Source organism: Rhinopithecus roxellana, chromosome 5, assembly GCF_007565055.1.
Source record: "Rhinopithecus roxellana isolate Shanxi Qingling chromosome 5, ASM756505v1, whole genome shotgun sequence".
Taxonomy (NCBI): Eukaryota; Metazoa; Chordata; class Mammalia; order Primates; family Cercopithecidae; genus Rhinopithecus; species Rhinopithecus roxellana.
The window spans coordinates 35,498,405-35,524,076 of record NC_044553.1 but is presented as its reverse complement, the minus strand read 5'-3'; the positions used below and the strand labels follow the sequence as shown (position 1 = coordinate 35,524,076).

Sequence of the window (25,672 nt, the reverse complement as noted above, 5' to 3'; positions counted from 1 at the left end):
AACATGCCAGTATTTCTACAAGATGTGGGAATATAAAGAAAAAGACATTTCCCCACATTCAAAAGACCCAATATGAAGAGATTGAGACAGATATAAATAAGTTCTCATAATACAGTGTAATAAATGCTATGGTGGTTATATATACAAAATGCTCTGAGAACACCAAAGGATATTCTATTTCAAGAAAGGGGTAACACGTGGAATCTACTTTAGCTAAACCATCTCCATTAAAAATACCTCCTGAACACCTGCAATTTCCTAAGCACTGAACTAGGCTCTATTTCACAAGCTTCAGTAATCATTGAGTTTGCTCTTGAAGAGATCTGATTTGCTCCTACCAAGATCTTAAATGAACAGACACCTGTTCTCTCAAGATGGCATAAATATAATTTTGCATAAGAGTGGGGAAATTTCCTAAATGCAAAGTCCTAATAATATGCAGAATAAATTTCAAATGTCTCAGCTCAGAGCATGTAAAAGGGAAAGATAAAAAAGAAAGAAGTGCAATAGGACAGAAAGTAAAGACTGAGGAAGGCCCAACCAAGTCCAGAAGAGGAAATGAAGGAGGGAAGAACCAGTAGAGAATAAGATATTTTTAGATGTTTGGCTTTTCATTAAAGTATAAAAACCATATATATATATGTTTATATATAAACCTGGGTTCTGTGTTTATATATATAACCTGGGCTCTGTGTTCTTGTGACACTGTATTCTTGGCGAGACCCATTTTGTTCTATATATAAACATATATAGATATATGGTTTTTATACTTTAATGAATATATGTTTATATATATGTATATAAAATAGTCATTCTACTATTGTATCCTGTTTATTAATATTATCATATAAAAATAATGTCATATTGGCCAGGCGCAGTGGCTCATGACTGTAATCCCAGCACTTTGGGATGCCAAGGTGGGTGGATCACCTGAGGTCAGGAGTTCGAGACCAGCCTGGCCAACATAGTGAAACCCTCTCTCTACTAAAAATGCAAAAATTAGCTGGGCATAGTGGCTCATTCTTGTAATCTCAGCTCCTCAGGAGGCTGAGGCAGAAGAATCACTTGAACCCGGGAGGTGAAGGTTGCAGTGAGCTGAGATCATGCCACTGTACTCCAGTCTGGATGATGGAGTAAGATTCCATCTCAAAAAAATAATATCATATTATAATATATTGTGTTATTATTATATTTATTGCATAATGTAAGCTTTTGTTTGTTACTCTATTATGATCCATTATGGTTATAGTACTGTTGTTATAATTATTGCATTATCATATATTGTGATTACAGTGCTGTTATAATTATTGTTATACTAAGATATATCCATTATATTATAGTTACATAAGGCCCTTTTAGTTCAATTAATCAACAAGAATTAGAAATCATGCCTCAACAAAGGAGTATAAAACATAAAGAAAGGGACAGCCAGGCACGATGGCTCACGCCTGTAATCCCAGCACTTTGGAAGGCCAAGGTGGGTGGATCACTTGAGGCCAGGAGTTTGAGACCGTCCTGGACAACATGGTGAAACCCCGTTTCTACTAAAAACACAAAAAAAATTTAGCTGGGCGTGGTGGTGCATGCCTGTATAATCCCAGATACTCGGGAGGCTGAGGCATGAGAATCACTTGAACCTGGGAGGCAGAGGTTGAAGTGAGCTGAGATTGGGCCATTGCACTGCAGCCTGGGCAACAGAGAGAGACTCTGTCAAAAACATAAATAAATAAAAATAAAAATAAATAAAGGAAGGGGAAGGGAGAAAAAGCATGATTAGAATCATGCTTCTTGAAGAGGTTGTCAGTTGATTAGGGAGCAATTTCTTCAAGTTCAAAGGTGGTTAGAAGATTCCTTTCCATTCTTTAGAGATCATACTCAACACAGCAGAAGGAAATACAGCCAATACTGAAATAACATAGATGAAAATTGGTTACTAACTAACAATTTTATGTTGAAAAGTCAGGTAATTAAGGCAGATATATGCATTTTCTTTGACAAATTTGTGATCGTACATTTTTTACAGACGAGGATGAGTGTGAAGAGGGAAAACATGACTGTACTGAAAAACAAATGGAATGCAAGAACCTCATTGGCACATACATGTGCATCTGTGGACCCGGGTATCAGCGGAGACCTGATGGAGAAGGCTGTGTAGGTAAGAGGATCCCTGTGGAAGGAGCTTTGAGTGCATCAGAAGTGACAGTGGACAGAAGGAACCTGGGCTCTGTGTTCTCGTGACACTGTGTTCTTGGTGAGACCCATTTTGTTCTCTTACCTCATGTCAAGACTCTCCATGGTGGTGCCCTTGCCTCATGATCATTTGTGAATTCCAAGAGCACTGTCATTGTCCCTCTGAGCTGGCCTTTCTCTACTTTCTTAACCCATTTGCTGCCAGGATTTGAACAGCCTGCCTTTTCTCTATTCTCCTCCTTTACTTTCCATACTCTTTTGTTGATTTGGGGGTCAATTCTCCCCATCACATTGGAATGCCTCCCTATTGACTTAACTTTGCTACCAGTGCCCTGACATTGAATACAAATGCCAGGTACCTCTGAATCAGGAATCTCTCGAAACTGTCGGGATCTACCTCCAGAAAATCTGGTCTTGTCGAGAGTAGCATCCAGGCACTGATATTTTTTTAAAGCTCCTCAGCTGATACTAATATGGATCCAACATTGAGAACTTCAGCTTTAGACCAGGAGTTGGCAAACTACTAGAGCCTAGAGGCCAATTCCAGCCTGCCAGCCCACTGTGTGTTTTTATAAATAAAGTTTTATTAAACATAGATATAACCATTCATTTGCATATTGTCCATGGCTACTTTCATGCCACAATGGCAGAGCCAAGTGGTTGCAACAAAGACCATATGACCCACAAAGCCTAAAATATATCCTATTTGACCCTAACAAAAAGTTTCCTGACCACTGCTTAGATAATAATTATAGGAGAAAATTATTAAAATCTTCTCACATGCATTCTCTTTCTTTTTAAAAATAAATGGTGTTATAAAGATATATTTTATGTTGTCATTCAAGAAGATTAAGAATTCCATTGCCCTTTTGCTCTGTACAATACAGATTGAAGCAGTAATTAAAGAACAGACTCTAAAAGCACAGAAAAAGAAAATATGTAGATTAATTGTCACACACTGGATCCTCCTGGATCAGTAATTCTCAACCTCAGCTGCACTTTGGAATCACTTGGGAAGCTCAAGTCCAACCTCAGATATTCTGATTAAATTGGTCTGGGGTGGCTTGGGCATTGGGGTTTTGAACCTGTTTTAACACTGTTCGGGATGTCACCTTCCAACTTTCTGTCTTTCCTAGTGAGAGCTCCATCTGAGGGACCCTGAACTATTCTCAAAGGAAGGGAAGCACCTCAGCAAATTATTTTTTTTTTGATCTTTCTAAATAATCATCAGATAATTCTAAGAATCTGTAGATATTTTAATGTTTTTTAAACCTGGGAAACTGAATTGTAGTTTATGATTTCTTAATAATATTGTTGAAATATTACAATAAACACAACCTATATTGAAGATATAATCTAGATTAATCTCAAGATTAATCTAGACAAACTGCCCCAGATCAGTATTGACCATTATAGACATTATTCTAATGTGTATTAAAATATTTCTTTCATATGCTGATATTCACATTTTTCCCTCCTTCACTTGAAATAACCTTTTGAGAGTCCTTTTTGCGTCCAAATATGAAAAGATTCAAATTTTACTAAATGAAAAATGTAAGTGGGCATAAAATGCCACCATCTATGTTTAAGTATATAAAATGCTATCAGTTATGCTTTTAAAAGATCAGAAGTGCACACACACATACGTACATTATGTATGTATTTGCTTTTATATGTGTAATCCAGCTCTGGAAGGATACATTAGAAATTGGCCCCAGAATTGGTTGCTTTTCAGGAGAGGAGTTTGGTGTCTGGGAAATAGGGAATGAAAGGGGTACTTTTGCTGAATCCCCTTTTGTACCTTTTTAATTTTGAACCCTGTGAAGAGATAAGCTATTTACAAACTATATAGGAAAGAAGGAAGAAAATCTATCCTATAAAAGATTCAGATGGCTCTTTCTGTTTTCAGTCCTTCAATGGAACCAAACAGTTAAGAATGAATGAAGTCCCTTTCATGCCTTTTAAATTTTGAGCCATGTGAACAGATTATTGATTCAAAAGCTAAGTTAAGAAGGAAAGATGAGAGAGAGGGAAGGAAGGTGAGAGCGAGGGAAGGGAGGAAGGAAAGAAAAAGGAACAAAGGGAAGGAGGGAGGGAGGGAGGAAGGAAGGAACCAAGGAAGGAACTCCATCCTCTATAAAATAGATGACTCGTCTTGTTTTTGGTCCTTCAATAAAATCAAACAGATGAGAATGAATGTCAGACGAAGCCAGGGATCTGTGAGAATGGGCGCTGCCTCAACACCCGTGGGAGCTACACCTGCGAGTGTAATGATGGGTTTACCGCCAGCCCCAACCAGGACGAGTGCCTCGGTGAGTACAGTTGGCAGCATGCTTTCCTAAGCTCAGCCTCCACACTGGGCTGCCGGAAACCCAGACCTCTTATTTGAAATACAAGAAAATGTCAAAATCTGAGGAAGGATAAAAAATGTTCATATTTTGGAGATGCCGTAGTGACTGTGATCGTCCATTGGGCTTAGCACCACCCTGCAGCTAAATTCTTCCTTTGCTAATTGGATCCTGAATCACTTGTTTGGAATTTCTTGGCTGCCTTTGAAGCCCTTGGTGATCAGGATCCACTTCCATATGTTTCTCTGCCCCTCTCTCTGTAAGCATGGCTATTCCCCTGTATTTCTGGGAGCAGACAGAGTTATAAGCTTGTCTAGGCCAATGTCTTTCTGCCTACTCACTGAATGTCTTATTTGTTTCCCTCAGACGTCATCCTTTCTCTTTTACTGCTGTCTCCAGCTTTCCCCTCTTGCTTCTTCTCACCCAGGGTAAAGTGTTACATCCTTTTTTGGTTTTTATATCTGACCAAATTTTTAATACCTTGTTTGCTCTTAAAATTTCCTGACATCCCCTTTGCCATATAATGTCCCTTCCAGACAATCGGGAAGGGTACTGCTTCACAGAGGTGCTACAAAACATGTGTCAGATCGGCTCCAGCAACAGGAACCCTGTCACCAAATCTGAATGCTGCTGTGATGGAGGGAGAGGCTGGGGTCCCCACTGTGAGATCTGCCCTTTCCAGGGGACTGTGGCTTTCAAGAAACTCTGTCCCCATGGCCGAGGATTCATGACCAACGGAGCAGGTACTTCATTTATAATCCAAAAATACTTGCAGGGAATCTGTTTGTTTTCTGTATGAAAAACAGATGAAAATACAGAATCTGCAATATGTGGCTAGGTTGAGTTGCACAGCTGAGGCCAACAAAAATTCTTCATTTTGGAGTTTTAGACATTTGAGGTCATGCTGCCAAAGTGGCCTTGGTCCACTTGATTAAGCTGTGTGTGCTGAGGACTCTCCCTCTGCATTCCAGCAAGCCTTCAACTTTTTCAACAGAAGTTTACTATAAGTCAATTGGCTACTCGGAATATAATTTTTTAAGTTTTTTGATGAACTTTGAAATAAATGATTATTAAAGGCCCAAAACAGTCCACCAAGATATGGAACTCCTAAAACTGGCCAAACTATATTGCATAAAAGAAGTATAAATCATGCTGATATCCTGGCAATTAAACACGATTGCATCTGGAAAAGCACAAGCTCCTTAACTGAAGCAGGATGAGGAGAATGTTAGAGTGTCTAAGGCAACTCTAGAGATTTCTAGGCCTGTCACTTATATGATTCCTGTGTTTATCAACTGTAACTACAATTGGTTTTTAGTTCATAAAAGGACTGAGAAAAGGTGAGAGCTTCTTTGAGCTTCTTGGGAGGGAATTGGAAGTGAAAGGGGAAGAAGGAGGTTAAGAAGGATTTGTGTTTATATGGGAAAGATGTAGCTGAAGGCAGAATAACGAAACTGGAGGTGATTTAAAAAAAAAAAAAAACACAGACCTAGAAAGATAAGATGGAGTGACCAAAAGGAATTTATGATTCTTTGGAGGATATAGCAATAAGATGGTCAAAAAAAAAACTCATTTCTAGAGACCAATAAGATTATGCTAAATTGCACTTCAGAGTAGACTTGTAAAGGTCAGATACACCCAGCTGTTGGTATAAAATGGTTATTTGGCAGTCAAGGGCTGCAAACCCATGTGGAAAGTGCTTGTATTGGCACTTCGCCAAGCAGTAAGGTGGCAAATGGGTCAAGATATGGAGGACAGTGGCTTTAATGCTCAACAGTGCATGTTGACCCAGTCTTTCTCTCTGTGGTAGAGCCATGAGTAAGGGTCTCCCTTCCTTAGCAGGTTGCAAAAACCCAGCACTGTCATCCACCTCAGAGCCCTGGTTAGTTTTCTCCCTCATCAGAGGACAGAAGTTCATCTCATTTCCCCAATATTATGTAATTTGAACTTCTTCAAGATTAACCACAAACACAACAAAAATAATGTTAAAAAAAAAAAAGAAAGAAAGAAACCTTACTTCTTATTTTGAGCATGCGATATTGGGGGGAAATGGGGTTTCCTCGTCAAAAGAATCTGCTTCTGTGATTCATTTATGAGATATCAGCAGGAGGCAAGCTTAATGGCATGAGATGACACAAAAAGCCAAATATGTCTAGATGCGCTGGCTGTCTATGGACCCAGAAGAGAAAAATATATATTTGGAAGACCAATGGTTTTTAAAGTCTTTCTGTAGCTGAATTATTTTATCAATTATAGTCTAATGAAGTTAATTGTTTGCCTTTTGATATAGCTACTGTTACATATTAAATTTATGCTGTCATCTTTACTGGTTTAATTTCTTAGGCCCAAAATATAGTAAGACAATTTATTAGTATGTACACTGAAGTGACCCCCTGCATATTAATGTTGTCAATTTTATGATACATTGCTTATCTTAATTTATATTTGTTAAATTACAGATATCGATGAATGCAAGGTTATTCATGATGTTTGCCGAAATGGGGAGTGTGTCAATGACAGAGGATCGTATCATTGCATTTGTAAAACTGGGTACACTCCAGATATAACCGGGACTTCCTGTGTAGGTAAGTGTCTATTTCTGATGGCTTATCCTCAAGTGGAAATTTTAGATTATGGAAAAAAAAAAAAAAAAACCCAAAGCTAAAACTCTAAAAAGTCTATGCAGTTTCATAGGAAAGCATAGGACAATCATCAAAGTCTACACAGAGTTTACTTTTTCTTTCCCCAAAACTAAAATTATTTGTTAGACCCTGTGGAAATTGAGCATGTAGACATCATTTGTAGATGCACAGTCACACTGTATTTCTTTGATCATAGATCTGAACGAGTGCAACCAGGCTCCCAAACCCTGCAATTTTATCTGCAAAAACACAGAAGGGAGTTACCAGTGTTCATGCCCGAAAGGCTACATTCTGCAAGAGGATGGAAGGAGCTGCAAAGGTAAAGTAGAATTGACCATTGCCTCTCACCTAGCTCCTGACACATGGATGCATTCCTTTGCCTGTAAGGACTCCACAGGCAAGCCGAAAGACCTGCTGTGCAGGCAGGAGGTGCTTCCCTGGGGTTAATGCCTCCATGGGACCTACCTCCTATGCTGGAGGGAGGGAGGCTAAAGCCAGGGAGACTGTGGAGGACCCGTGGGAGCAGCCATCCTCGCTGCATGCCCCCTGGGCATCCATGGCAGCCATCCATGACAGTCTCAGAGATAGCAGGGCCAGTTCTCAGTGGCTCTAGTGGGGCAGATTCTTAATTGGTGACCTCCTCTCTGCTTTCTGGTTTTTGTATTTATTCTTTATAGCTGTATAGTTCAGGTTTCCAGGGAGGTCCTGCCTCGGAATAATCAGTGCCATGATCCTAGAGGACGTGGTGCCAAATGAATTAGGTGCTGTGTCCAGATTTTTGTTCTGCAGAAAAAGTCCATTTCTGCCCTCTAGGAGCTTCCCTGAGACATAAATATCACACAGAATTAAGAACCAGCAAAGCTCTGGGCAGAAATCCCTTCTCAACCAGAAGTTATCCTTTGCAAAATTTTTTGGTGTAAATTTACTCCTGTGAACGTCTTCCTCAACAATAAGAATGTTATATTTAGTGAATAGCACTAGTGAGTCATACTTAACAATAATTTGGGAAATGAGAGATTTGGAGAAGAAAAGGTAGACCAAGTGGTAGACCAAGAGATATCATGTCATGCCATGAAACTTTGAAGGAAATTTATAGAAACGTACAGAAGTAAGGAAGGTAAAGGGTAGAGTGGAATCTTTTTTTCCTATTTTTTTCTCATAAAGCTTAAGTTCTTCCACTTACTTGGTATATATAACTAAATATCAAATGAATGATGGAGCTGTGTGTACCACTGAATCTGAGAAGAGGCTAGAAGGGTGGAGGATGGGACCAGCACATCCCCACGAAGATGGATAGGATCCAGATTGGAGGAGGGGAGAGGAGAGAAGTGGAGAGCAGCAAGAAGTTGGGCTCTTGACCTTTTTCCTGTGTCTGCTGAAAGGGAGAGTTAAGAGGCATGTAATAGAGGATGACGTTATGGGCAACTGCCTGAGGCCCTCCTGTGCAGCACAAAGCCTGTCTAATCCTGTAGTTTGGGGAGAGGAAGTTGAGAGACCTACTTACACATTCTAACCATCTTAAATGAACAGTTGCTCATAGCTTTGTTCTTCTCAAATGTGGAACTTATTTTACATCTGGGGTCACTGTGAGTTCTAGGCAATGTGAAGCTATAACTCAGAGCCATAAATGTATTCGTATAAATGAAGAACCAAATTCAAGGGGAAAATATGTCTCATTGTATATATTATCTGTAACAAGCAAAACAAATTTATAGCATTTTTTCTAACCTCTGGGGGCAGAAAATTCTCAAAAGTTTCTAGCAATTAAAAGATGAAAAATGAAAATGCATCAGTAAAGTTCTGTTTATGGCTTTAGGAGTGCAAAGAGCAACTGTAATTTTTACATGTCCACTCACAACTTGTCCCTTTTCCTATTTTTTCTCATAAGGTTCAAATTCTTCCACTTACTTGGTATGTATAACTAAATATCAAATGAATAGTGCAGATAGTTGCACCATGGACACTGAGAAGGAAGAGGCCAGAAGGGTGGCTGTGGGAGGAGTATGGGAGCAGCACATCCCCAATGGGTGGGATGCAGATTAGAGGGGAGAAGAGGAGGAAGGGCGTTCTTGGAGGCAAGAGCAGCGAGTGCTGCTGTTCTTCATGTGCTGTACTCATGAAATAGTGTTAGGAGAAATCACTGAGTCATCTTCCTCACCTGTTGCCAGTGAGCTTCAGCAAATGTGTCATGATGCTCTAGCCAAGCTCCTTGGGCCATAGATAGGGGAAACCAGTCCACAGGCTCTGAGAAAGCTGAACAGAGAGTGCGTATCAGTCAAGCTTTCAGCAGTGGAAAGAGCACAGGACGGGCTGCATTATAAGAGAAGCCGGAACTAGGACAGGTCTTGGAAGGGTCTCTCAGTGTAGGTCCACTCCAGATGTTACTCTAGCCAGGAGCTGGCCCTGTGGAGTGAAAGCAGTCACTGGCAAAGCTAGCACTGATCTGCAGCTCCAACACAGTTGTGCAGATGGTGGGGGCATAGTGGTTGAATTTGTGATAAAATAAAGTCACTAATGTGTTTTTCCTGAATATGTGGCAGTTTTAAAATTATCATTAAAATTTAGCTAGAAGTTAGAACACAACATTTCATCTCTTGATATCCTGAAATAACATTGGAGTTAAGAATGCAACTAGAAGTTGAGGCATTGAGGAAAGAGGCCTGGTAAAGCAGAGGGCTTTATGGAGATGTGGGAAACAATGTTGGATAAACACTGGACGCAGTTGTCAGTTTTGGATTTTTGTTTTTCTTTATTTTTGTTGTTGTGTTTGAGATGAGGTTTCACTCTGTTGCCCAGGCTGGAGTGCAGTGGTGCGATCTCAGCTCACTGCAACCTCTGCCTCCCAGGTAGCTGGGATTACAGACATGCAGCACCACACCCAGCTAATTTTTGTGTTTTTACTAGAGACAGGTTTTGCCATGTTGCCCAGGCTGGTCTCAAACTCCTAAGCTCAAAGTGATCAGCCTGCCTTGGCCTCCCAAAGTGCTGGGAATACAGCACGCTTGGCCTGGAGGCAGTTTTATTAAAGTGCCTTTAGCTATTAAAATGAATTTTTCCTTTGCTTTGTTTCCTTCCTGATTGCTCAATTTTGTTTTATCCTAAGACGAATCCCTAATTAAAGAAATCAGATTTTGTTTTTGACAACTTCTTTTGAGTAGATTAAAAACAACAAACAGAAAAGAACTAAGCCAGCAAATTAATTTCCAGCTTCAACATTTCTCTTTATGTTTTAACTTAAATAGATCTTTTCAATGCTCTGGAAAATTTGCAGAATCATTCATCTTTTACTTCATTGAAAAATTTGTTTAAAATGTCATGATTTATTTGAAATTCCTTTGTCGAGGAATTCCTGCATTTCTCCTATTAGAATTATGTTTTCTTGGATCCCCCAAAGATCTCTCTAATTTTTTTGAGGGGAGGAGGGTCTAAATTGATACCTTGTTTTATCTTTCAGATCTTTACCCCCTGTGTCTCTCCTTGCCTTTTGCTGTGGCTTCTTTCTAGTCACGGTCATTTGAGACTTCCAAATCAAACTTGGAGGCTTCTTTCTAGTCAGGGTCAGTTGAGACCTTCCAGATCAAACTCGGAGCTGCTTCATGGGGCAGCTTCCCTGATCCTGTTTTGTTGACTTGACTCAAATGCCTATCTTGCATTTTGTGATAGATCTTGATGAGTGTGCAACCAAGCAACACAACTGCCAGTTCCTGTGTGTTAACACCATTGGTGGCTTCACATGCAAATGTCCTCCCGGATTTACCCAACACCATACAGCCTGCATTGGTGAGTAGGAGAGGAAAAATCCTACATGGAATGTAGCGATTCTTTTAAGGGATTATTTTCTATTTCCTCTGCTGTTAGGATAAGAAAACAAAAGCTCAAAGAAATATATGAGTGTGTGTATGTGTGAGCACACCTGTACATGTATGTGAAGAGTTGTTGGCTTTATTTGGTCTTTTCTGAGTCATCCTTCTAACTTTCTTTTAAACGACACAAAGAGAGCTTTGGGGAATTTTAACCCGTCTTTGCCCCCACTGCTTCTCATAGATAACAATGAATGCACCTCTGACATCAATCTGTGCGGGTCTAAGGGCATTTGCCAGAACACTCCTGGAAGCTTCACCTGTGAATGCCAGCGGGGATTCTCACTTGATCAAACCGGCTCCAGCTGTGAAGGTGGGTGGAGACCGCAGCTGCGATCCAGCTGGTAAATCCTTGTGGTGGTGGCAAGCGTGGCTATCGGCACCTTCATCATCAGCCTCTGTGAGATAGCAGATCTGAGCCCAGGGGGGCACCCAGCTAAAACAGTGTGCACAGGTCCTGTATCTTAGAGATTCATGTTTTGTCTCATGCTTGTGTCTAACACACATGCCTTTCCTAAGTATTTCAAGACCTTTTCTGCTCCGTTTTTAATTTAACCTAATGGGGAATAACTCAGTCAAGAAAAATAGGCAGACTCTTGACTTTGATTCATTAATTTTCTGGTCACTTGGTCCAGAGCCATAAAGGGATTTCTCCCATGTGGACTAAACATATGAGGAATAGCTCTTCTGATGACGTTTAATCAAAAGTTTAAATGATATTTTTAGGAGTTGATTGTGGCTTTGACACATTTTGGTTTCTAATTGTGGCACCAAAAAAAAAAAAAAAAAAACAGCAAACACAACTAACTTATAACTTACAGAGCTGTCCCGGAGAGTGCCTTGGACTTTGCACTAATTTCCTGATCATTTTTATTTGTAGACTTTGCCAGGGCTCTCTGAATGTTTTTCTCCTTGGACTTAGCAGCAGTTCCAGAAGAGATATTCTTGAATTTTTTGGTGGTAGAATAATGTGTAGGATGTGTAGGGGCCAGATTTCTTATTAGAATCTGTGGCTTCAGAGAGAGATGTTGAGTTGGCGTCATGGTGGCTCTGCTTCTTTTTCAGACGTGGACGAGTGCGAGGGTAACCACCGCTGCCAGCACGGCTGCCAGAACATCATCGGGGGCTATAGGTGCAGCTGCCCCCAGGGCTACCTCCAGCACTACCAGTGGAACCAGTGTGTTGGCAAGTAACTTTTCCTCACTCTCAAGATGCATGGCTATCAGCTCCTATGAAGCAAAACACTGCTTTCTTTCTGAAGCTGTAAATGTGTTATTGAAGCAACAGATACTCATTTAAAATTGCCCTAACCTGGTTGAAACCCAAGGGAAGTAACAGTCTTTGCAAAACAGCAAACTAAGAAAAAAAAATCGTAATCAAGGATACTTTGAGAGCGTCTGAAATGAAATGCCCCCAGAATTTCTTGAAGCCCAGTATCCTCCACCCTCCTACTGCACCACTAGTCATCAGCCCACACTTGAGTTATGTTAACATCAGGGGTCAAAAAATCTTACTTATGACTGAAAAATATCAGCCAGCCAGAGGCTATTTTGAGTGACTTTTGGCCTGAAGATGCCAAAGTAGTTCTGTTCAGCTCTACACATTTTGGGATAGAGGGCAAGCAGGAGACACAGCAAGGGTTTTTCTTTTTTCTTTTTTTTTTTTCAAGATTGCTAAGTTCTTTTGATAATTAAGGGAGATCTACAGACTCTCTCATTAAATTGAAATGATGTCATCTTTGATTCTACAATGTCATGGGAAAATAACTCTTAATGCACATCACAGAATCAAAACATTGTGAGTTTGGAGGGATACCAGAAGCCGTTTAGCTCAGGCACGTTGTTTTACAGATAAGGACCTAGAAGTCCAGAAAGGGAAGGTAGTATGTCCTTGCCCAGTTATTTAGTGACATGCTTGGAACTAGAATCCATAACTCTTAACTTTCTGATTAGAGCTGCCTTTCAAGTATCACATTCACTTGTTTTTGTTCATTCAGTAAGTGTCTGTGGAGTGCCACTGCAAGCTTGGTGCTTTGGTAAACTGTTCTGGTTGCCACTACACTATTCGGTAGAGCCCTCCTTAGCAAAAACTCAAAGAATTAATGCTTCCTGGGTGCAGGCTCTGCATTGCAATGGTTCACTTTCATGCAGATGAAGACATATTTGGTGTGTTTTCATTTATCAAAATCATCTCAGTCATCTAGTTTGATTCTACACAGGACAGCTTTGCAGTGGCACATCGGGTTGACTAAAGTGACCCCTGTGCTATAGGAGTTTAGACTGCGCAAGTCTCTGGCTAGCTATCTGGTTTTAATCAAAATGTCTTTGTTCATTAGCAGCTCAGGGAGGTCTTTGATGTTAATCACCAGTTTCTGACATTGTTCACAGAACTTCCAGAGTGAACTTCGTTGATCCAGTACCCCGTTTATGAGCCTTTTTTTTTTTTTTTTTTTTTTTTGAGACAGAGTCTCGCTCTATCGCCCAGGCTGTAGTGCAGTGGTGCAATCTTGGCTAACTGCAAGCTCCGCCTCCCGGGTTCACGCCATTCTCCTGCCTCAGCCTCCTGAGCAGCTGGGACTGCACTCGCCACCACGCCCAGCTAATTTTTTGTATTTTTAGTAGAGACAGGGTTTCACTGTGTTAGCCAGGATGGTCTCGATCTCCTGACCTCATGATCCACCCACCTCAGCCTCCCAAAGTGCTGGGATTACAGGCGTGAGCCACCGCGCCCAGCCTATTTAGGTCCTTTTAATAATGCTGGAGCTGGAGCTAAGTGAAAAAACATAAGAGAGGAAAGGTATGTCGCTCCTGTACCTTCTCCTCCTCCTCCTACCATCAGTCTGAGGATAGTAGAGGCGACCAGGCCATGCACTAGTGTCTTGGAGATTCTGCTCTAGTCTTGTGAAGATCATCTCCTGGCTGGACACTCTAAAAAAATAAGTTGATTTAGAAGTCAGAAGAAGTTTGGGGTTCTTAATGCCTCCAACTGCCAAATTGCCCTCATAAATCTTGAGAATTAGAGTTATCTAGAATGAGCATTGCCTTGGGCTAAAATAGCTTCCCCAGAACGACAAGAAACAGAGCAGATCTCTTAGACCAGCCCTTCCTGGATCTTCACTCCCAGGTGGCTGGAAGTTCACTCTTTGGGGTAAGGAGGCCACCGATTTCATTGCTTTCTAGAAGTAAATTTCAAAAATTTAGCTTGCAGATAGACAGAGTTAACCCATTTTCCTCTAAAGAAAGTGAGTAAAAGAAAGCCCATCCTGCATTTGTGAATTTTCCTATCGGTACTCCCTTAAGGCCACAGCTAACATGAACAGTGCAATCTGGATGCTGAAATCTTTGATTTTAGAGGACAGAGCAGTGGGTTTCAATCCACTCTTAAGGAGTGGTTTTCAGACTTTAATGCTATTTTGATAAAACTCAAATTGTCTCTTTTTATAAAACAAACAAAACCCTCGCCAATCTAAGTACCAACTGGAAGAATAAAACAAATATTTTGGAGTGTAAAAAAAATTCCTTGTGGAGTCATTTGCTGCAGAGTGCAGAGGATGAAAAAGGTCAGGAAGAGTGCAAGACATGTTAACCAAATCGTGGTGTTTGTATATTGATACAAAGGGCAAGTGCACAAACATGCTGTTTTTTAAAATGTAAACACTGAATATTTGCCAATTTCTTATTTTAATCTGCGCTCTACTCCATCCTACCTCTCCAACCTAGATAAGCAAGTTTAATTTAAACTTTATTAAATTCTCAGGGAGGGAAGAAAATGTAAAATAAAATGTAAAAGAATGTGAAGGGGAGGGGGAGAACTCTTGATCGTTGTAGTAACACAGATAGATGCTCAAAGTTAAAAAGAACCTTAGATCTAGCCTTCCCTCTTTCCTAATATGTAAATCCTTCTCTAACTTCCTTGCTTATCCCAGTTTGGCTGAAATACCGCCTTAAAGGGCGCTCACTGTCTCCCAAGATAGCCCAATCTATGTGTAGACAGCTTTTAATACTTAGAAATGTTTTTTTTTTTTGGTATAAAAAAAATCATTGGCCGGGCGCGGTGGCTCAAGCCTGTAATCCCAGCACTTTGGGAGGCCGAGACGGCGGATCACGAGGTCAGGAGATCGAGACCATCCTGGCTAACATGGTGAAACCCCATCTCTACTAAAAATACAAAAAACTAGCCGGGCGAGATGGCGGGCGCCTGTAGTCCCAGCTACGCGGGAGGCTGAGGCAGGAGAATGGCGTGAACCCGGGAGGCGGAGCTTGCAGTGAGCTGAGATCCGGCCACTGCACTCCAGCCCCGGCGACAGAGTGAGACTCCGTCTCAAAAAAAAAAAAAAATCATTTCTCCTGCCTCTAATTTCTCACCATTGGTCCTACTTCTGCTCTTTGGAGGAAAAGACACAGAATAACTCTAAGAATGACAAGTCTTCCCCCTCATATACCCACGCCCTGCAGGTTTTATTAGTCAGGGTCCCAGCAAGAAACAGATGGCTGAGGCCAACCAAAAGTGGGGAACAGGGGAGCAGAGCTTGCTCCTGCTCCACAGATCAGCCACGTGGAGCCACGAGCAAGTGGAGAGGGTGGAGGATGGACATGGAGGAGCAAGAAGACATCAGCCCAGGGGTGTTCTCTCCACTGAAGTAAATATGCTTGGATCTTCATTCTTTGTTTGACATGGAGCTTGGTGCCAGTGGTTTCTGTTGCTCTCTATTGCACACTTCATCCTCAATTTAAAATAAGGAGAAATAACACAGACAATGTGTTGAACACAGAAAGAGAAAGGGAAGAATGAGAAAGAGAAAATTGTTATTTCTACTTTAAGAGGCCTGGTGCCCAAGTGATGTTAGGTGGAGACTTGAAGGTCTTTGGATATAAAACATCTTCAGACAGGCAAAGTTAAAGTCAAAGACCTGTAGCTGAAGGGAAGGAGGGAAAGAGAGAAAGAAGGAGGGAAAGAGAAGGAAGGAAGGAAGGAAGGAAGGAAGGAAGGAAGGAAGGAAGGAAGGAAGGAAGGAAAGGAGGGAGGGAGGGAGGGAGGGAAGGAGAGAAGGAAAGAAGGTAGGAGGGAAGTAGGCATGGAAGGAGGGAAAGAAGGAAGGCAGGCAGGAAGGAAATATGAATATATACTAAATATATACAAGTGAGCATCCTTCCCCACCACTTTTATCCACCTGTTTTCTAATTTAAAAAAAAAAAGAAAAAATAGATTTTTTGAGAAACAGTGTTTTTCTTTATAAATGAATCTGCCTTAGCAAAGAAGGTAAACGTATTACAGGAGAAAGGAAGCACCAGCTTAAATGTGGAGCATCTCTTGAGAGGCACTGTAGTATAAAGGAAAGCACACGGATGGCCTTTGCAGTCCAACAGACCTGGCTGTGAATTTCTGCCCCGCTGCTGCTGGCTGTGACATCTTGGAAGAGCTTTCTGAGCCTCACTTTCTTCAGCTGTAAAACAGAGAATATACCGCTTTCTCAGGATTGTTAGGAAAGCTAAGGAAATGAATGGGCAATGCCTGTATCCTATCTATCATAAAACAGGTATCTAATAAACATTCATTTGCTTCCCCTTCCTCGCTTCCATAGGAATTGGGTATTCACTAAGAGAAGGCCAGTCTATCTACATTCAAATAAACGTACGCCTGAAAACGGGCTATGGCAGTTAAGAAACGTCTTACCAGCAAGTTTCCAACCTGCCCTGCAAAGGCAGGTCTACAAAAATATATTAGAGACTTCCAAAAATTATAAATCAGAAATAATGAGAAACTCATGGTTTTCTCCCTTCTAGTTGATTTTTTTAAGTCAGATTTCTTTTTCCTGCTTCCTAGCATCAGACTTGGCAGGTCCCTGTGGGTAGCCAGTCCTGCAGCTTCTGTCTCTCTTGTGGGTTTTCCCCAATTACTGCTCGTGGAGTCTGCACCGATTCTCTTCCAGCCACACTTAGTTTTAGACAGGGCTCAGACACTCTGGGCAGGAGGCTGGTTTGAATAAGGAGGGGGCCGATTCAGTGATGGGAGCAGACATACCAGAAGGCATTATTCATCTCCCAGAACAAGTACCTGGGGGCTTTTGCAGATTTTTGAAAAGGAAGTCCAAATGGGGCAGACACTTGGGGCAGGATATCAGCCCTTGCCAGATCGGCACATCCTGAAATAGGCGGACAGGGAAAGCATCCTGTGGGAAAATGGTTGGTCTCTGCTTTTGAGATATTTGTCTCCTTGCTGGGCACTTGTGAAGCCAGGGCACAGAGAACTGCAAGATTCATTCCCTCCCACCTTGAACCCTAAATCCTAGCTACGGACCAGCACCATGTTGGTTCGTGACTGGATGTTTACATGGAGAAGATACCAGTGTTGACTTCTGATGAGAACTGGAGTCTGCTAGTCCTCAGAATGCCATCCTCTAATGCCCTCTGCCTGGTGCATTTGACTTCATCTTCCATGTTTACTCACAACATAGCAAAAAGCCACATCCATGCCCGCATCTTCCTCTGCTGTTGCTCTCCCCACCCAGCCACCTCTGCCTGTCTTCCCTTCCTGAGAGCCTAGCTGAGGGCCAGCTGGCCGGCAGCGAGTGGCCAGATCCAATGTTCTCAATAGAAATCTCTGGCTGCTGCCACACATGCCGCTTCTTCTTTGCCCCGCAGATGAAAACGAATGCCTCAGCGCTCACATCTGCGGAGGAGCCTCCTGTCACAACACCCTGGGGAGCTACAAGTGCATGTGTCCCGCCGGCTTCCAGTATGAACAGTTCAGTGGAGGATGCCAAGACATCAATGAATGTGGCTCTTCGCAGGCCCCCTGCAGCTATGGCTGTTCCAACACCGAGGGCGGTTACCTGTGTGGCTGTCCACCTGGTTACTTCCGCATAGGCCAAGGGTAAGCACTGCTCTTCCTGGTCGTGGTTGGAGATTCTGTCATTCGTAATATAATTAAGTCTACTGAACTCAACATTACCTGTCCTAGCAGAGGAGAACCATGCTTTTTGTAATCCTAAAATTAATTCCAGTTAGCTTGGCAAAAGTTTTAGGTTATTTTATTTGAAAGGAAGCATCTGGATTTCTGGAAACATCAAACAGAGTAATGAAACTACATTGTAAATATCTCGCTATATGATTTCTCTATCTCATTCTCTTGATCTTCATGTCTTGTTGGGAAGTGATTTGTCTCTCTGTAAATACACCTCTGCCAACTCATGACAGAACTGGGCTCACCCTGGACACGACTGATCCTCTCTTCTCCTGGGGCAGGGAGGATTCTATCTGGACTTAAAATGCCTTTGTATCTAGCTCCTGTTAGGATAAGTCAAAGACATCCCTTTGGGTTGGAGATCATTTAGGTTTTAAATTATATTTTACATTTCAGACTTGAATGTACATTAAATATTACCAAAGGTGCATTGGGCATGAGAATTGAAACACTTACTGTATTTTCCTGGTAAAAACAAAAACAAAAACAAAAAACAAACGAACAAACAAAAAAAAAACACTTCACTAAATTATAGGTATGTCTGTGTAAGAGTTGGGGCAGGGAAGGCCTATTTTTAGTTTACTCACTGATTTAAAAGTTTAGTGTTAAGTTTTCAAAGTTTGAATCTTTTTTCCTGCTGAATTAATCTGGACTCGGGTGTCCGCCTAGTTTTAGCTATCCTGGGAGGAAGTGCACATTTTAATTTTTTAATTAGGAACACGTAGACATTAAATATATGTACACATTATGTACTCCCCCACATGCATGTACACACACACACCCACACACATCCACACTTACACCAAATTATTAATGTAGCAGTCTTTGATTTCTTGACATACAAACATCAAGTGATTCATTTTGGATCTGGGTAGGTAGAAGAATGTTTCGTGGGAAGCACACGGAATGCCAGCAATCGGACACAAATTCCCAGATGTTTGTGTCTGGCTCTCAGTAGACTCATTCTTTATAGTTTAATGCCAGAACCATTTTTTCCCAGCAAAAATTGTGACACTCTAAACTGGCTTTTGGCCAGTGGGATTTTGTAGTCACACTTCTTATAAGTGGTGCTCCCGGGATATGAAAATACTGGAAAGGAGTTCTGAGAAAGGAACCAAAGCCTGCAAATTTGCAGTTTACCTCCGAATAATGTAATCATTGTGTGAATGTATACGCATGCGCACACACCCACAGGCTGAGCATTTATCAGTTCATCCATTGTATTGTTTCTACATATTTCATGTTGCAAGATAGAGAGGAAAGGAAGTGTATTGGACTCTGGCAAGTTTAGGGGAAACAGTAGGAACCTATAAATTGCTTTGAAATACAACAGATATTCTGTTTATTGGCAACATATTTTGAATCCTGAGGGTATATAGGAAAATTAGTTCTAAAGAGCAAATCAGCTACTACAGAAAAACAGATAAATAATCTTTGGTCTACATTATGACCCATTGTTAGAAATCTACCCATTTAAAACAGTTTTGGCCCCTCTGAATCACTAGAGTGGACTCTGCCCCCAAATAAAGATTCTTTTAAGGACCATTAGAATGTTTCAACACATTTGGAAAGAGGAGCTTGATAAATACACATTCCAAGTGGCCTCTGAAATAGTAAGCAGAATAACAAAACAAGGTACTTGTGAAACATTCGAGCCTCCCTCCATAACTTGGCTTTGATAACTGAAAGGCAAAGAAAAACAGCTGAACGAGTTCTCTCTTGGGCATGGATTTGTTTATCCATCTTCACATGAGTCACAGCCAGTGGCCCTAGTGGTTTTGAATGACTTGAAACAGTTTCCCACAGTTGGGCAAGCTCTGATGCATGCATTTTATATACTGCATATCATCATAGTTTATTATTAAATTAACCTTCATTATCACCTGGGCTTTCTTCTTATCCTCAGTAGCATCAGCAAAAGTGACACGTCAAGGAATAGGAGCAATTGCTCCAAAGCTTGAGTGAGGAAGAATAATGATGGAAGTGGAGGAATGCAAGAAACCCAACAGTGATGTCTCACACCTCACTCACTCCCATGGAGCCTGTTTCATAAAAAGAAGCCATTGTTATTTAGCCTCCCAAGTTACATGGCCTCCCTTATCGACTATTCTCTTGTTTCCACTCCGTGTCTCCTCCCCAGTATAAGTACTGAAAAATGCTTTCCATGTTAGGTTTGGAAATGAAGAGATAAATAAATATGCAAGACAGGGTCTCGAAAGGCAGTAGAAAGAAATCAATACATTCAGGGAACTGGGAATTAGAGGCCAAACAGAGGACCTCAATGTAGTTCTCCGAACTAGCTGATCCTCCAGCGGACAAGCAAGGGCTGTATCTCACAAGTGCAGGGAGCAGGCTTCACCAGAACTCTTGCACCACCTACCTTGTCTTCCCATTCTAATTAAAAACATCTATGCTCCCCTTCTGCTGCAGGCACTGTGTTTCTGGAATGGGCATGGGCCGAGGAAACCCAGAGCCACCTGTCAGTGGTGAAATGGATGACAATTCGCTCTCGCCAGAGGCTTGTTACGAGTGTAAGATCAATGGCTACCCCAAACGGGGCAGGAAACGGAGAAGCACAAACGAAACTGATGCCTCCAATATCGAGGTGAGTCAGAAGGTAGTTTCTCCTGATGTCTCCTATAGTGGAAAGTCCTTCCAGATTCCTGTGGTTTCCTCCAAAGTGTGAAAAAGCTCCCCAGGGAGAAACCAGACATTCCCTGAGCTCTAGGCTGTATTTTACAAGAGGCCGTGGGGCTTTCTGGAGTTTCTTGCTGCTTTTCGGGAGTGCCCATTTGAAGGTTTTCACATACTTGCTCATTTCCTCTGTCTCGCCAAAAAAAAGTCAAATACCCACCCAAAGTCTGCTGAAAGGATAAGGTCTGAGATCCAGGACAGCAAGTGGGCAGAATAGCGAAGTGACATAGTGCTCCCTACATAGGGATGCCAAGTTCTGAAAGCTAGAGGCTCCTGTACTGAAAAGAGCCATGTGGAGTGTGAGGGAACTTGGATCGTAGACAAAAATAACGTGGAGCTGAAGCAGCCTGGTTTCCTTTGCCTACGGCTGCTGCAGCCTTTCAGTCAACTCAGAAGTGCACAGATATTCACCCAGACCTCTGGCTCTGGGCCCATAGAATCCAGCACATGTGGTCCCAGAGAGGCAAGCAAGAAGCCAGGTGAAAAGCATTGAATATTAGCAGATCATCACAGTCAGGAAGTAGGCTCATAGGTGTGTCCTTAGGAGGAGATGGTTTTGCGTCAGTGAATCAAATTGAAATAGTCTGGTTCTTCGTATTGGTGCTGCAGCCCATCTGCTGTCATTTAAGAAATGAGATAAGTCTTTGGAAAGAAAATAATCTATTAAAACAGTGGTTCTCAAACTTGAGCGTGCATCTGAATCACCTACTAGGTCTTGTTAAAATTGATGGCTGGGAGACATCCCCAGGGTTTCTGATTCAGTAGTTCTGGGGTGATGCCGAGAATTTGCATTTCTGACAGATTCCCAGGTGATGCTGATGCAACTTGTTCAGGGACTACACTTTGAGACCTCCAGATACAAATGATTCCAACTTTTCTCCCTGACATCAGTTAATATTTTCAAATATTACAAATATGTGCCAATTTAGTACATTCGTGGTCTAAACAAAATGCTTTCAATATTGTATATGCAGCATAAGGCAGAAAATTGTATTAGTGTGAAATTTGAGTCATTTTTTTCTTTAACATGACAGCTAAGTGGCATATGTACATTGCATTTAACTCATTGCCATGTGTCTTTCCAGGATCAATCTGAAACAAAAGCCAATGTGAGTCTTGCAAGTTGGGATGTTGAGAAGATGGCCATCTTCGCTTTCAATATTTCCCACGTCAGTAACAAGGTTCGAATCCTAGAACTCCTTCCAGCTCTTACAACTCTGACGAATCACAACAGATACTTGATCGAATCTGGAAATGAAGATGGCTTCTTTAAAATCAACCAAAAGGAAGGGATCAGCTACCTCCACTTCACAAAGAAGAAGCCAGTGGCTGGAACCTATTCATTACAAATCAGTAGTACTCCACTTTATAAAAAGAAAGAACTTAACCAACTAGAAGACAAATATGACAAAGACTACCTCAGTGGTGAACTGGGTGATAATCTGAAGATGAAAATCCAGGTTTTGCTTCATTAATTCACCATCCAGAGACCAAATAATTAAAAGAAAAACAAATATAGATAGGTAGAACTATATTTTCCCCCAATCAGAATCATCATATCATAGGTACAATCTTTCACCAAGTAAATTTGTATAAATAAGCACTATTCTTGTATTACCAAAGCAAGGTACAGGTGACTACCCTAGTTCAAAACAACCACTTTCTCAGGCTTCTCGTGTGTGTAGCTAAGCTACCTTGTCATATGTGTTGATTCTTGAAAACTGGGACATGTATTTCCATTGGGGGTTGGCCATTTATGCTGACATGCCATCCTTCCAGCAAACGTACAGGAATGTGCTTTCAATTGATGGACTATGTTTTTGCAAATGTGTAAACTTTGCTTCTCCAAATACCAGTACTAGGTTGGCCATTTATGATACCTATTTGGTGCTAGTAAATTTTCAAACTAGATTTATAAATGCACTGTAATATTTACACAACTTAGAAACCAAATTACAAGTATTCAGTTCCAATACTTCATTAATTTCAATCAACCAAAGTTAGTTCAGTAGCTTATCTCAGTTATGAGTATAATACATTACATGTAAATTAAGTGTGTGTATACTGTAATCGTGCTATTTTTTATCATTGAAACATTTATAAACTAGAATAATAATGCCCTTAATGTGAGGGTTTGTAATGGTGCTTATTAAGACCAAAGACTTGCTAAATGTATACACCAAATGGTAATGAAATTTCTGTGACTGGCCCACGCGTGCATAGAGGTCTGGGAGGACCAGGAAACAGCCTCAGTGGCCAGAGGATCACCAGTGCATCCTTCATCACAGCATGTGCAATATGCCAAGATTACCCTCGGTCATTCCTGTCAACAAGGGGTCAATGTCATAAATGTCACAATAAAACAATCTCTTCTTTTTTTTAGTTTACCCCTTGGCTTTGTGTTCTTGCATGGATTTGGGGTTGGAGGGGCCATTCTGGATGCTAAATAAAGTCTCCTGGATTTAAATTATCCTGGGTCTGTTAGTTATGGCTTATAAAGGTACCAAATCTGTAACCACTAGAAGAAAATTTAACATATAAGTCGATCCCTTGTTTTATCCATTGAAGATAGCAGAGTCTGGTGTCATTAACCTGACTTGCTTGTGAGAAATTTAAATTGTAGAGTCATTTCTGAAACATGACCTAACTAATCTTGTGACTTTTAAACTTTCAGATTTAAATAGTTTTAAATATCAAGTTCAGTCATTGTCTTACAGCACGTGAATTTCATTATAATAGATTTATCATGCCCCCCTCTCAAATACAGTTTTGGCAAGACTTAGGTGTTCTGTTCCATTTTTTTCCCCCTAAACATCTTTTGTTAGTCAATGCTCATCTAATTATAAAGGGATAATCCCAGACTGTATCCAATTACTATAACTTTTGGTTTCTTAATGTCATAATTTTAAGTCTGTTTTATTTTAAGTGCAATATTGAGTATTTAGCTGTTAGGCTCATTCCATTGATATGAAATAATTTTTTAAATCCCTAAGGGCAGGAAAGCATTTCATGATAGTGAAAATAAGGGGAAATAAGATTGCTGCATGAAGGTGGGGGGTGGAGAAACTAGGTAGGACACAGGAAAATGCTCTCAAAATCTTTGAAGAGCTCAGCTGAAAAAAATGGAGTAGATTTGGCTCATACTATTCTGGAAGGCAAAACCAGGGTCAGCTGATGTCAGTCCCAGTTTAATACACACGGTCCCAATTATAGAGCTACTCACTGAAAGAATGGGTTTCCTTGCACTGTGGTGAGCTCCCTGTCACAAGATAGAAGAGTTTCAGTCTAGGCTTAATGGCAACCATTGGACAAAGATGCTTTCTTCCACCTAATAGGCCATGAACATCTTGAAGGTATTTTTGTATCTCTAATTTTGTTTATAATAGGTGCTGAACAGAATGAACTGAATGGCTATTACAAAGGGGGGTTGTACCTTGGGTAAGAGGTTAAAATATAATTCAAAATTTCCGTCTAACTCTGCACCTATGGAACCATGTGATAGAGGTGTATTAAAATTGTTAGTGAAGAATATATAGCATATGGTAAACAACAGTTTGCATATGGAAAATGTCTTTGATGATTTAACCAGAACTGCATTATATTCAATAATGGATTTTCTTTATAACAAACAACGGGAGAAAATGGAGTTGGCACACAGTGGATCACTTTGATATTTTTAATAGTCCAAGTCTGGATTTTATTTATTCCAGAGCCAACAATTTTGAACAGCATATTTTCCATGTTTCTGACTGTAACAAAACATTTTCCTCATTGTTCCATTGTAAATATTCCTCTTGTTGGAACTCTTTAATCCTGAGATTTCAACCTGTACCTTTCAATTGTCTGTGACCTTTCAATTTCACTTTCAATAGTTGAAGAACTTGGCTTTGTAAATCTCTCAGAAGCTTGAAAAGATCTTGTCTCTACCCCCTCAGCCCATTTCATTTGCCAATAATTATTTTGTAAGTAGGGTTGAAATGAACTCAGCTGGCCTTGTGAAATGTTTAAACTTGCACAAACAACTACATTTTTGTTCAACAAATAGCAGTTTACTCAGCCAAAATCACTTTGGACATTGCCATTACAAATACTGTTAAACTTCAGAAATCATGTCTGTAAATTAGATGAGCCAAAATAAAGGACAATTGGGTTGATGCTGTATTAGTATCCTTAGAAGTGATATACCCATAAACTGTTAGGGATTTTAAAATTACCGTCAACTTGGTCCACAGAATATACTTTATTCTGGTTTTAACTGTAGTTCTTAGAGAACTGTATTAGAAATGTAATTATTAGAAATGTAATTATTAAATGATGTAAGGACATTGCTTTTAAAGTTTGCTTTTAAAGTTAGAAGATCATTACTGGCAGAAATATTAGTTTCACATTTATAGCTGAAGACAGATATTTACCCCTTGCCAATTTAAAATAACACTTTGTAAAAAAGAAGAAAAAAACCAATTTACTTCATTATGCTTTTTTTGAAACCCAATATGAGCCTGACATTACATATGAGTTAGGAAAAGATTGTCTATGTTATTCTAAGTTTTAGGGTTAGAGAGATAGAAGAAGGCCGTACATTTGATTTTGCAAATTTCCATGTGTATTCATGACTGGGTTTATTTACAGGATTGGATCTCAGTTAAAGGCATTCTCACAAATATCTGCATAAACATGAGGGTCTTGTACATTTGACACCCGACATGCATTTGGCAAGACCTGACAAAAATCACAAAATCTGTTGTTTCAACTAACTGCTAATAAATCTAAAATGTTTTCTTTTTTTCAAACAAAGTCATAAACCTCGTTTTAGGACATAGGCTGCTTTGAATCCTTGATTCAAACCTGAATTATGGCTGGGCACTGTGGCTCATGCCCGTAATCCCAACACTTTGGGAAGTCAAGGTGGGCAGATCACTTGATGTCAGGAGTTTGATACCAGCCTGGCCAACATGGTGAAACCCCATCTCTACTG

The 25,672-nt window shown here is 40.6% G+C and overlaps 1 protein-coding gene across 2 annotated transcripts in view; it reads left to right on the top strand.

The window, feature by feature from the left end:
• FBN1 (fibrillin 1) overlaps nucleotides 1-24,851 on the top strand; it is a 240,478-nt gene extending 215,627 nt beyond the window's left edge. For both annotated transcript variants that reach the window (XM_010357811.2, XM_010357809.2), the window contains 11 exons: nucleotides 2,024-2,155; nucleotides 4,377-4,502; nucleotides 5,075-5,281; nucleotides 6,998-7,123; nucleotides 7,377-7,499; nucleotides 10,844-10,960; nucleotides 11,225-11,353; nucleotides 12,106-12,225; nucleotides 17,682-17,913; nucleotides 20,434-20,608; nucleotides 21,783-24,851. In XM_010357811.2, coding sequence (XP_010356113.2) covers nucleotides 2,024-2,155; nucleotides 4,377-4,502; nucleotides 5,075-5,281; nucleotides 6,998-7,123; nucleotides 7,377-7,499; nucleotides 10,844-10,960; nucleotides 11,225-11,353; nucleotides 12,106-12,225; nucleotides 17,682-17,913; nucleotides 20,434-20,608; nucleotides 21,783-22,172 — 1,877 coding nt within the window. In that variant the 3' untranslated portion in view covers nucleotides 22,173-24,851. The remainder of the gene's footprint in view (nucleotides 1-2,023; nucleotides 2,156-4,376; nucleotides 4,503-5,074; nucleotides 5,282-6,997; nucleotides 7,124-7,376; nucleotides 7,500-10,843; nucleotides 10,961-11,224; nucleotides 11,354-12,105; nucleotides 12,226-17,681; nucleotides 17,914-20,433; nucleotides 20,609-21,782) is intronic.
• The last annotated feature ends 821 nt before the right edge of the window (nucleotides 24,852-25,672 follow it).